The sequence below is a fragment of the Calliphora vicina genome, chromosome 1 (genome assembly GCF_958450345.1).
Source record: "Calliphora vicina chromosome 1, idCalVici1.1, whole genome shotgun sequence".
Classification (NCBI taxonomy): Eukaryota; Metazoa; Arthropoda; class Insecta; order Diptera; family Calliphoridae; genus Calliphora; species Calliphora vicina.
In genome coordinates this window covers 22,689,924-22,703,454 of record NC_088780.1, presented here as the reverse complement: position 1 = coordinate 22,703,454, position 13,531 = coordinate 22,689,924, and the positions used below count along the sequence as shown (strand labels likewise).

The 13,531-nt window shown below is 30.3% G+C and overlaps 1 protein-coding gene across 1 annotated transcript; it reads left to right on the top strand.

Moving 5' to 3' along the window:
* Positions 1–728: 728 nt before the first annotated feature.
* On the top strand, positions 729–8,421 carry LOC135951488 (arrestin domain-containing protein 17). Its single transcript, XM_065501148.1, has 4 exons — positions 729–957; positions 6,999–7,372; positions 7,439–8,012; positions 8,079–8,421. Exons 1-4 carry the CDS (start codon positions 843–845, stop codon positions 8,336–8,338), a joined length of 1,323 nt encoding a protein of 440 aa, XP_065357220.1. The 5' UTR covers positions 729–842; the 3' UTR covers positions 8,339–8,421.
* The last annotated feature ends 5,110 nt before the right edge of the window (positions 8,422–13,531 follow it).

Sequence of the window (13,531 nt, the reverse complement as noted above, 5' to 3'; positions counted from 1 at the left end):
TGTAAACATCATTATTATTAAGAAATTTAAATTGGGATTGCTGTCACAGCCACCAAATAATATTTTTGTAAATATTTGAGTCATTTTTTAATAAACTTGTGCCGTTTATAAAAAACGAATTTAACAACAAAATTTCACTTTTCAAAATGTCACTGAAAGCTACAACTAAAATTAAGTTAGAAAATAAGTTTAAATAGTAAACAATTTTAAATATCCACTCCTAAAACATAAATAAAGCAAATGTTATAATTATGACTAATAGAACTTAATTGTATGTTCCTAATAAATGGTACTTTTCGATTGTCAAATATTATTAATTATAAAAATAAATTAAAACCTATTGCATTAAAATGACTCACCTAGCAAGAACTCTATAAATCTTTAAATTTCTCAAAATTAAAATAAATAAATAAAAATCTAACAAATACATATTGTGTATGTAATACGACAGTACTGTCTAGTCACTATCTACAACTATCTATCAGATACAAAAACGTTATCAGTTCGCTGATAACAGAACAATACCTGCAAAGAGCAACACAGAGAGAGTGAGCAACACATGAAATAAGAAAATAAACAAATTAACCTTAAATAACTCTAAATAACAACAAATTTATTAGTCTTATCTTAAACAAATATTTATGACAACAACTTGTGTACACACAAACCAAAGTCAGCCGTTGCTCAAACCTAAAACTGAGTATTTCAGTTAATTGTTTTAACTCGTTTGTAAAGCATTTATTAAAATGCACTAACGCGGCACAACAAATCAATAAAATATGTTAATTTGTTAAATAGTGTTTTCAATAAATAGTAAAATCGTAATTATTAAAGTAAAAAAAATGGCCAATAATTGTGTTATATCATTCGATCAAAATGAATATGGCACCTATTTTACCGGCCAGCTATTAACGGGAAAAGTTGTAATAACATTAAACAAACCGAAAAAGTTTAAAGGTACATATATAGATAATTGTACAAATATAAGTACTTAAGCAAAAGTTCACAAAGAATATAATGATTATAGAAAAAACAATATTCCGCTGTGCCGAATCTTATATACCCTTCAGAAAAGTATACTTTAAGATAAATAAAAAAAAAAACTGGTAAACTATTTTTTTCTTAAAAAAAATGAGGAAAATAAAATTTGGTAAAAAATTGAGGTTGAGCCGATTTACCCGAGTTGGACTACGGTGGATATATTGATGTATCAATTATTTATGTAATTTATTTGGGGCTAAACATACTTACTGTGGTCGCAAATGAAAAATTTGTAAATTACAAAAGGAATGACAAACTTATATATACACTTAACACTCATGGTAAGGCGTATAATATTATGAATTTTAGATGTCTAATTGGGTCGCTGACAACTTTTTGTGAGATATATTTTAATACATTTTTTAAATAAAACTTTAGCAGTTAATATAAGGTTTTAAATAGTTTGTTAAAATTACAATTTCTTTTCCTGAATGTTGGTGAAATTTTCAAATCAGAATACATTTTTAGAGTTTAACTGACTGTGACTTTTGCGGCTGAGAAAACAAAACAAAAAATGTCAGTTGCACATTATCCAGAGCCCTTCATCTACACGCAGAGAGAAAACATGGTTGTGGTAACTATAAACTAAGAGCAACATATTATGATCAGATTTATGCTCAGTGATGTTAACCGTACGGTAATTACCGTATTGTACGGAAATTTAGACCTTCGTACGGTAGGCAGGTAATTTCTACATTTGTACGGTAATTTTAAAAAGTTTAAATTTTTAAGAATTATATTTCCATAATGTGCTTTTCGTTTATAATCTACAATTGGATACAAAGAGCTTGGTCGCTTCACCTAACATGCTGGTCCTTCGAACCGGATCTGAACCGACCTATGAATCTACAGTCCCGGGCGGAAACACCAGGGGGTGTTAGCGTCACGGTCTAATCGCTAATATGTATTACTAATTATCGATTATCGTTATTATTGTTTAGTTATTACTTATCGCTTAATTCCCATTCGCAAATATTTGGATTGCATTATTTTATATTTCCACGCGGTATTTTAATGAATCATTTTTAAATCATATAAAAAGCCATTTTTATTATAAAATACAGATAGATCGTGTTTGAAATATCATAAAGAAGTTCAGCTCTTGGTTTCCATACGAAAAATAATAAATAAGTTTATTAATTAATGTGCATTTCAGGAATTTTAACGTAAAAGTATAAGAAATAAATAATTGAATTTGTTCTTAAAAATTCTTGTGCTTTTCGTTTATAATCTACAATTGGATACAAAGAGCTTGGGCGCTTCACCTAACATATGATATACACATTTCTCATTAAAATAATCATAAAATTTAGAGGATGATGATAACCAACTACCGCTAGACAAAATATATCTAGGCGGTAAAGTAATCTTTCAAGTATGGATATTTCAATATAAAAATTAGTATTAAAAACTGATTGCAAAAATATTATTTTTTGCATTTCCCAGAAGCTGTTCAAATGGATGAATTTAATGAAATTGATAAGGAATTTATGCTTATAAGTCAAATAAAAGATGTTGATAAAAATGGCATTCTGCTGTTTTACAAACTTGGTCCTATATTCAAAACCCTCTATCTTTAATATTCACGAAAATTACTTTTTGATGGTAAAATGTTCAATAAAACAGCCCTCATCTATGGTGTGAATTTCTTACAAACATATTGTTTTTTGCTGCTTTATTTTCATTTATATCTTATACAATTAATTTTTTCCGAATGCAAAGCCTCTATCGTTTCAAATATTTTTTTGGAATAATTTCCCCTTGCAACTCATGTTTTCTTACTAATTTTTGAATGCTGAACATGAATTTTACTATAATAATTGTAGCATACCGAATTTTAATAACTCAAGTAATAAACGAAAAAACAGTTTTTTGGCTTTCCTGAAAAGTTGTGTTTTTTAAGATAGATAGTTTTGAATATAGGCCCTCGATATATTGAATAATAAAAATAAACCTGTTTCAATAAGAATATATTATCATTTTTGTACAAGACTTTGGATACGGTAATTTTACCTAAAAAACGGTAACTCTTTTAGGGCTGTACGGTAATCGAAATTAAAAAGTTAACATCACTGTTTATGCTTGTAGTCCAAAACATATTATGATCATTATTGGTTTCATGAAATATCATAATATGTTCTGAAATAATCATATTATGATACAAATCAATCATAACATAATTTGAAACAATCATATTATGATATAATCAATCATAACATGACCCAAAGTAATCATATTTATGACCCAATTAAATCATATTATGATCCAATGAAATCAAAAATCCAAAGTAATCATATTATTATTATTAAAATTTATTTTTATAAATACAAAATTGTATTTGAATAGGTTTTAGTTTTGAGGCACTAAATTCCCAATTAAAATATTATTGATAAATTCACTGAAATTTATTGTTATTCGGTTTAGGAAAGTTAAAGATAATATACAAATAATACTATAGTGCGAATGAGAATTACAGACACTCAAAATTTACTTGTAAAAATAAAACAGCTTAGACAAACACCAACACTCACAAATGGTGGGAAAAAAGACTAATAAAAGTAAACATATTTTGTTTGCATCTTAATGGATTTTTCGCATTAAATTTTTCCTATCCAAGCAAATGTCTAGGAAATAGGTACATACATTTTCTGAAACAAAAAAAGAATTCATGTGTGACCGATTTCTTTTTACATTCGTTTATTATTCGACAAAATATTTTAAGTTTTCATAATGTTCCGAAAACTTCCGAGATCTTTTATTTTATTAAAAGAACAGCTTGGAGGAAAGTGGTGCTACATTACTTTTTTCCATGGAAAATCAAAAATAAAATTATTTTTAGAGACTTATAGATTTTCTTCCGCTTTCTTAACGGATTATGATATCTCCATATTTTTTTCTTTATGGAGAAATGCTATATTTTTCAAATATGTTAAAGGTAAATGGTATTATCAGGATAATTATTCATATATAAACCACTGAATTGCGGATATTTAAAGTAAATTTTTGCTTAACATCCTCTACAAAACTGCATCATTTGATTTTTGAAATTGAGTGGTCGAACATTCCTCTATGCGCTGTCTCGGCAACAGACTTTTCTTTATAATTAATTGCATTGTGAATCACTTTGTTTGAACAATCAACCAATCGACAAACTTCTCTATAAGATTTGCCATCCAATATTTTTCTCATTTTCTCATAACTACTAATATTCACAAAAATAAAGCAAAAATGTAAATCGTTTCATTCGAAAATAAATGGTCGTCAAAAGAATAAGGATCAACTCTTTCCCTGTATCTCCAAAAGGAGTTATAGCCATTTCATGTGCGGACGACATCATTATGGTGACACGCCACAACATTCGAAGAAATACACAACATCACTGAATAACTACGGAACATCATCTGTTCGTCCTGGAATATCATTGGATGACTCATGCTAGTTTGAACGTAAACTAATTGGTGTCTCCCCCGAGGCTTGTCAGTAAGTACCTTCGACTACACGAAGAGAATCTACTGAGTTATCTACAGAATGAACGACACACATAGAGATGCCATCAATACCCCGATCGCAGGATACCGAATGTATTTCGTATTTGGATGGCGATCGACTAAGGTCGAGATGGAACAAAAAATTTAATGTTTCGGCATAGGTCATGCAGTCCCCAATTTATACCCAGCTTGTGTTTAGGGTCCCGTTGAAACCCACCCCAATTTCTCTTCGCCGAATGGATTTCTGGATTAACTCAGACAAAAACGACTATTTCTAAATTTATAGACAGATGAACTATATTCTTATCTACAATACCCGAATTGTCTTTTTATTAGTTTTGGATATATTAGGTGCATGACTCAAAAATTCAGGATTTACAATAGATGGCGCATATTTTAAAGGCGGCTTTTGTTTTTAATAACTTATGTGTCATTTTGAAGGGTACACAGAGAAAACAGATTCGTGAGAGCAGCCAAATTTTTTGCCAATCGAATGATTCTACCTTAGTGACCGAATTTTACAGTTGTGCCTATAGAATTTTAAAAGGGGTAACAAAAGTTTGGTTGCTTTAATCGAAATTCTCCTTTGTCAATTGTCTTTCTGTTGATAGAACCGACAAATTCTATGTGTACAACCGAATCATTCGATTGGCAACAAATTCGGTTGCTATCACGAATCTGTATTCTCTGTGTACATATCTATCATTTATTCTAACTTAGTTATTAACATTATAGTGTAAACAACTAAGTTTTTTTTGCTACTAAAATGTCTAATTTTGTACCAACAAAGTTTTGATTTACTTTTCTAACTTTAAAAAAAAGTACAGCTGAAGCACACCGATTGCTCACCGAAGCTTATGGTGAATATATTTCATAGGATTCAACATCTTCTGAAGACAAATATCACCCAGGCGAGCTAAAAAAGTTTGAAGACCAAGAATTGGAGGCACTAATCCTCCATGGAGATTGTTATAAAACTCAATAAGAACATGCAAAATCATTGGAAGATGCTTTATCAGCAATTTCACGTTTGCAAGCAGCGGGATTCATCCAAAAGCTGGGAAATTGATTAACAAACGAATTGAAGCCGAGAGACCTTGAAAGACGATTTTGCGTGTCCGAAATGATGCTATATGCTCTTTAAAAGATAATAGTTTTTACACTGAATCATTACTTGCGACGAAAAATGGATCCATTACGATAACCCGAAGTGTAGGAGATGGTATGTGAAGCCCGACCATCCATCCGAATCGATACCAAAGCCAAATATCCATGGGTCCTAGCTATTATTATCTTATGAAATCTAACACGACCATTATGCAAAGAAAATCAAATTTGCACCGAATTATTACTTGCAATGAAAAATGGATCCACTACGATAACCCGAAGCATAATAAATGATAATATGAAGCCCGGCCAACCAACCGAATTGATACCAAAGCCAAATATTCATAGCGCTAAGGTAAGGCTCTGTATTTGGTGGGAGCAAAGGGTCCTAGCTAAAATATGGCCATACCATCACTTAGAATCTGTTCCGAATGCCACTGATTCTTTTAAAGCTAACATTGATAGAAAAAATCCCTGAATATGCTGCCAGACATGTAACCTTAATATTTCGTCATGACAACGCTTGGCGAAATACCTGTTAAAAAGTATTAAGAATGAAAGAGGAAGTTTTGCCTTACCCTCTTTATAGTCCAGACCAAGGCCAGTCATAGTGTTTTTGCTTCGATCATTGCAGAACGCACTCCCTGGAATATGCTTCACTTTGGAACACAGTATCCGATATTGGCTTGATTCGCTTGTTGCCTCAAAAGATGAGCAGTTCTTTTTGCTCGAAATCCATATCTTGCCAGAAAGATGGCAAAAGGTCATAGATAACAATGGTTAATACTGTGAATGAATTTATATTGTACAAATGTTTCAAAATAAAAGCTAAAAATTGGAAAAAAAATGTTAAGAAAATTTTTATTTTATAAAACTGACCACAAGCTAAATTAACTATAACTAAAATTGTCGTATATATTTAACTTTAATATAAATTGCCTATAAATTAAAAACAAGTTCATATAAAGTTCTATAACAAATTTGTCTTGAATATAAAATACTACAACTCAAGAAAAACATTTAGGAAAGTGATATGTTTTGTTTATTAATCTCTATTAAATTAATAAATACACACATATTTTTATATCTTATCTTTTTGATAAAAAAAAAATAACTAAAAAAATAGTCAGCGAATAAAATATCTATTTAAGTATGTAGTTATATACATTTCACTTAAATTCATTCATTGATAACACTGCGCTGTGTACTTAATGTGTACTTGATCTAATAAAACAAACCATTAAAACATGCATAATTAAATGGCTCTTAAAAGGAAATATTTGTAATATTATAATTGCAATCAAGTGCTATATTATACACAACATCTAATCAATTTATTTCTTGTTTTTATCATCCCTTCAGGCATTAAATTACAAATTAATGGTTATGCCCAATGTCAATGGCGCGAACGACATGGCCGCAAGAAACCCATTTACAAAACAAATTTAAAAAAGAGACATATTTTCTATGGCCATGAAGATTATATAGCATCGACTACATATTTGGTGGGCTCTGAGGAGGGACAAAATTTTGCCATAGATTCGGGTACACATACATATACTTTTAGCTGTCCCATACCCATAAATTGTCCCTCATCATATGAAGGTGCTTTTGGACATATTAGATATATGGTAAAGGTGACATTTATCAGATCGGGTGCCTCGAACCGTACACATACTAAGGGGTTTACGGTATTGAAGTTACTAGATTTGAATAGAGAGTCTGCTCTATTAAAGGTAAATATAACACTTGTAAATAAAATGAAATACTTCTTAAACCTTAAAATTTCTCTATACTATTAGAGTCCTGCCTGTAATGAATCCTTTGAGAACTTTTGCTTTTTCAATACCAAAGCTGTGCACTTAAGAGTGGATGTCACCCAAACCGGTTATGTGCCGGGACAAATGATTTTGGTTAGTTCTCATGTCAATAATGAATCCAGTGCTGATGTTAAGAAACTTTTGATTACATTAAATCTGCGAGCCACCTACATATCAGACACACCCTGTATGCGCACTATTTCCGAGAAACTTTGTTTGGTTAAGAAACACTGTGGTCCAGTGGCTCGCCATACCTGCCGAGATTTTGCCGAAATCATAAGAGTACCAGCCACACCACCCACCTGTGATCATTTGAGCAAAGTGGTGCGGCTTTCCTATGAGATTTGTGTAAAGGCCATCATGAATCATTTTATGCAAAATCCCAAAACCGTAATACCAATAACTATAGGTAATGTGCCATTAGTTACACAAGCCATTGAGGTAGAACCGCCCGCCATTGATGATGTGCCCACAACATCAGCATGTGCCATGCAGCGGGCCGAGGGAGATGATCACAATTTGTTGAGTGAAGAAACGGAAGTTGACTATGAATTGCGTAAGTATTTTAATTAAAATTAGCTATTTATGGTTCTAATAAAAACAATTTATTTTTTTTATTTAGCTCCTCCCACCTATGAAGAGGCCATGTTTATGACCACTAATATAGCTGATGACGATGCCAATACTGTTAGTGAAAATGCTCAATTTACTCCACGTTATCCGGTCTATGATGTTGATAATATTGTTATGACGAATGCTATGGCTCTCAGTCCTCCACCAAATCCTCCTCAAAAACGACGTAAACGTAAAACGAAGTCAACTCAACCAGAAATGTCGAGCATCGAAGAAAAGCCATCCAGAGAGTCACCAGTGGAGATTTAATTGTTTATATTTTGTGCATTTCGGGGAAGTTGTTGAAAAGTATAAATATGTAAAGATATTTAATAAATGAAATTATATTGTAATATTCCATTTAAATATTTATACCCTACACTATCATAGTAGGGAGATTAACACACAAGATAACCCTTTGTCGACCGACGGTACTTATAAGCACCATAACAATAAGCGCACAAAATGAAAACAAACCATATTTTGACTCTTTTTGCCCAAATGTACTTTGAAGTACACTATTATCTTCGGAATGATATATTTTTTTGTCTATTGGCAAACCCGCTTACCCAGAATAACGGTGAATTATTTCATGTTCTCAATGTGATGTTTATTTATGTTGTAATGACAAAAAATACTGTTACGTAAAATACCATAAAATAGACTTGTAATAGAAAATTTTATAAAAGTTACAAAACTAATCAATATATAAATAAAATGTAAACAAAAATCGATGAGTTTTTTATCTTTTGGCTGATGCTGACCCAACGCTACCAGGTCCCTTTCGAATCCTTATAGATCCCTTTTGGTACCTTGCAGGTCCTCCACAAAGTTGAAATTTTGTAAATAACTCTCAAGTACTTATTTTCAATATTTCATAAAAAAATAAAACTTTTTCAACGATTTAAAGCCTTGGTCCACAAGGGGTTAGTATAGCCATCGACTCAGAACCATTTTCTGAGTCGATATAACGACGCCCGTCTGCCACATGTATAATCTTCACCCCAAGGACAAAACTTATTGAAACTGGTAAAAATCGGTACATTGTCCCATATAAATGTCCTCCAGAAATAGGACTTTATCGACATTGCCTGATTTATATAGATATCTTTAAAATTTGTTCCACAAATAAGTTTTAGGGTAGAAGAGGGATCATTCGCCATAGGGGTACATCTGCCAACATCGAATAACTTATGTTATGTTTTCGTTTATCGATTGCACTGTGCACGAAATTGACATCAAATATACTTAATATCTTTTCTGCGATAAACTTTTGCTGAAAGAAGGAGTCGCTAATTAGGCAATAGCTTAGTGGTGCAAGGCCCTAGTTACGTAGTGAAGATCCTATTGTAATGGGAACGTAAAACTACGTGTCTTAATTTGTAAAATCACTGTTCCCTAGTTTTGCTTTGGACTTGCTGTAAAGTCCATCGGTGTGCCTTGAGAGCTTCTTCAATATAAAGAGAACTCTCAAAGAGGAGTTTATAAAGGAGAGGACCATGAGCACACGAAAATGTGGGAGCACATGAGAACTCTCAAACATCGCAAAATGGTATAGAAAAAATGGTTTTGAAAAATCCCCTATGCACTGATATATGTATACCTTATATTTTTTACGTGGCAAATCAATTAGGGAAAACTTAACAACTAGCAGAGAATTTACTTTCAAGTCGGACTAAGGGTTTAGAAGTTTCAGATTTATTACACACATTTTTATACCCTTCACCTTCGTGAGAAGGGTATATATAAGTTTGTAATTTCTACATTTTTCATTTCCGACCCTATAAAGTATATATATTCTGGATCCTTATAGATAGCGGAGTCGATTAAGCCATGTCCGTCTGTCTGTTGAAATCAATTTTCTGAAGACCCCAGATATCTTCGGGATCCAAATCTTCAATAATTATGTCAGACATGCTTTCGAGAATTTTGCTATTTAAAATCAGCAAAATCGGTCCACAAATGGCTGAGATATGAGGAAAAAACCAAGACAACCTCGATTTTTTACCTATATCTGGATTACTAAGACATTAATATAGACAATATGGATATCTAATGATAGATATTTCAAAGACATTTGCAACGACGTATATAAGACCATAGTAAGATGGACCTACAATGGGTCAAAATCGGAAAATTTTTAACCCAAATTTTTTTTTTTCACAAAAAAAAAATTAAAAAAAAAAAAAAATTTTAAAATTAAAAAAAAAAAATTTTAAATTTACAAAAAAAATTAATTTAAAATTTAAAATAACAATCGAAAAAAATTTTTCCCATAAATGAAGAAAACATCTGGAAAAAAATTAAATTTTTTTTACCTAAAAATATTTAAAATTTTGAAGTATAATTTGGTGAAGGGTATATAAGATTCGGCACAGCCGAATATAGCACTCTTACTTGTTTTCTATACCACTCCTTTTTAATTCGTCTTACTAATCTTCTTAATAGGCTTACCTTTTCCCTTTAAAGTTATCTTATATAAATAAAAATGTGTTAGTTTTATTTTCATAAAAATTGTATTTATTAGTTTTAAAGCATATTTAAGAATATTTTAAAAGGCTCTAAATAAATGAGAAATTAATACACAGAGAATTGGGAAAAAATACTAATTAGATGATAATTTTAAAAACATTGAGATATGATTTGGAAAATAATTTAGAGTCGGAGAAAACACGATATATACCACACAACTGTTACAAGCCTTATTACCAAAACATCAGAAAATTGCTATTTCTGATTTCAATGAAATTCACAACAGACAATTTATATCCAAAGTTTACATTATTTATTCATTGGCTTTGACCATTCCACGTCTTGAATATTGAGAAAAAAAAAACAGCAAAACTTTATAAAAATGTACATTCATAATTACAAATAATTCAATTTTCAATTAAAATAAAAATATTACCTTAGAAATGGTGTAAATAATTTAGTTCTTTCAATAGCTCAATGCTTGATGTTCGATGTACAAAGTTCAAATACAAACACACCCTTTTAAAATTCTTTAACTTAAATCTGCATACACACATTAAAAATATTCCAATACCATGTACTGATAATAAATTGGTTGGTCCAAAAAGTTAGCTCAACAAAGGATTTTAAACAAACATACTAAATCCATAATTTCAACATAAAATGGGTTAAATTTGGAGGGTCTGTGAAGAACTGTATTCAAAATTGGAAAAATTGTTTATGTTAAACAGTGAGTCAAAAAAAAAACTTTACTCACTATTCCAGCCAAAACTTATCCTTCTAAATCATTAATTTTAAACTGTTATGTCGACCAAAATGATAACTGAAAAAAATCAATCCAATATGGACTTTCTTAAAAATAGCAAAAAATGTGAAGGTTCATCATCATTCAGTTTCCAAAGCCAGTAAACAGTATATGGAATACTTAAAAATTGAATGGATCAGAAAAAAATAGGTCTAACAGATATTGGCAATACAAACGAATTCGAATAACTCGTTCGAAGAGCACCGAACACATCTATCGGAAAAGCAGCTCGTTAAGTTGAATGCACTGATTCTTTTGTGCGAAGAACCAAAGCTAATGTTGGGTTAAATTCGTGTAAAGTTCAGAAAGTTCCAAATCGCAATTCGGTAAAGAAGCAAAAGAACTAGCAAAAAATTTAGGTTGTATGTGGCTGATGGACGAGGTAATGTTTAAGAACAATATAGGACAAAAAAATAAACAAAATTCCATAAGAAGTTTCTTGTGTGGCAAGCCATTTGCAGTTGTGACAAAAGAAGGCAATCATTTGTAACATCAGGCACGATTAACACAGAAATATATACTACGGAATGTCTACAAAAACGGCATTTACCTTTCTTAAAACAGCACAGAGTGTCTTCATATCTGGCCCGGTGGTGTAGGGTATACAAATTTTGGAAATTTTTTTTTTATTTTGACAATAAGGTCCGGGCCTGGTATGAATGATTTGATATACATTAGGGTGGCCCCGTTTGTATGGAGAAAAAATAAGGTATCGATGTTCCCGCCTAAAATGAAAATTTGATTCATTCTAAGACTACGTTTTGAAATTTTTTCGTCCTGGGGTCAATATTTGGCGAGCTGGATCAAAGGATAAAAAGGTCCTTTTTTGAGGTTTTTTACATTTTTTCCATATTTCTTCCAAAGGAAGTATACGTAAATTTGGTATCATATGAAAGGTCTTTGAGAGACGCATTCAATTGGTTAAAAGAAATTTAAAAAAAAAAATTTTAATTAAAAAATTTTAAAAATTTTCGACAAAATTTTAGTTTTTTTTAATTTTTTCATAGAATTTATTCAAATACATAGATGAAATTTCTTGATCATAAACATCATGTAATTTCACCGAAATGGTTTTTCTCGTTTTTTAAAATTCAATCCAGTTCAATGTTTATTCAAATTTGTTTAAACCTAATTTCATCCCTATCTGACAATCTCTGTACTCAATTCATAGTATATGTAATGGGCATCAAAATAACTCGAATTTTATAAGCTTTCCATCGATGTATAAATTCGTATACTTTTCTTTTGCTACACTACGAATATTTAAATTTAAGCTAAAACATTATTCCATAATAATAATAATAATTTGCTTTTGAATGTTGTTGTTTTTTGTCGTTTATTTTTAAAGTAATGAAGAATTTGTATAAAATCATTGACAACTAGTAAAATTTTAAGAGAAAATTTTTTCTCTTTTTTTTTTTTTTTTTAATTTTTACAAAAAATCTTATATATGGTCACCTTAAAATCAAAAGGGCATAACAACCAAAAAAATAAAATTTTACATTTTGATTGGAAATAATACATTGCAACATAGCACATTTTAGAACACTGTTGTCAACAATACCAATTTTATTTATTTTAATTTTATTAAAGAAAAATTCAAAGGGCATATCAGACATGATTGTGTAGGTTGGGAGATAATAAATGTAATAACAAATCATTTTTATAACAAAAATAGTTTTCATACTACATATTTTTTGTTTGCGTTTATTTAAATTGCAATCTATCTTAATACAGATAATAAGCATTTTTGATAAACAAATTTAATAAAACGTTGATAGATGTACTCTTTTAAGTACAACTATAAGTATTATAAATTTACATATTTGTGACATTTAACATATTTATTATATACTTATTATTTATTATATACTTCGTCAATTCACAATTCCAACACTCAATTTTAATTGTCATTCCTACACGGATTTAATAGATTGGAAAGAGGTAGCCTTCTCAGAGCCCCCTTGCATTCAATTTTACTCAACAGAACAATTAATGAAATACAACGACTCAAGCAACATTATAGATATTCCAGGTAAAATATTATAAATTCTCATAAAAATCGCGATAATAAAATTAAACTTTTTACTAGAAAATTATTTTATCTTTGGTTAAGCTATTATGTATAAAATCGTGATATTTTAATAATATATTACTAATTTTAGACTTTCTATGTCATTCACAAA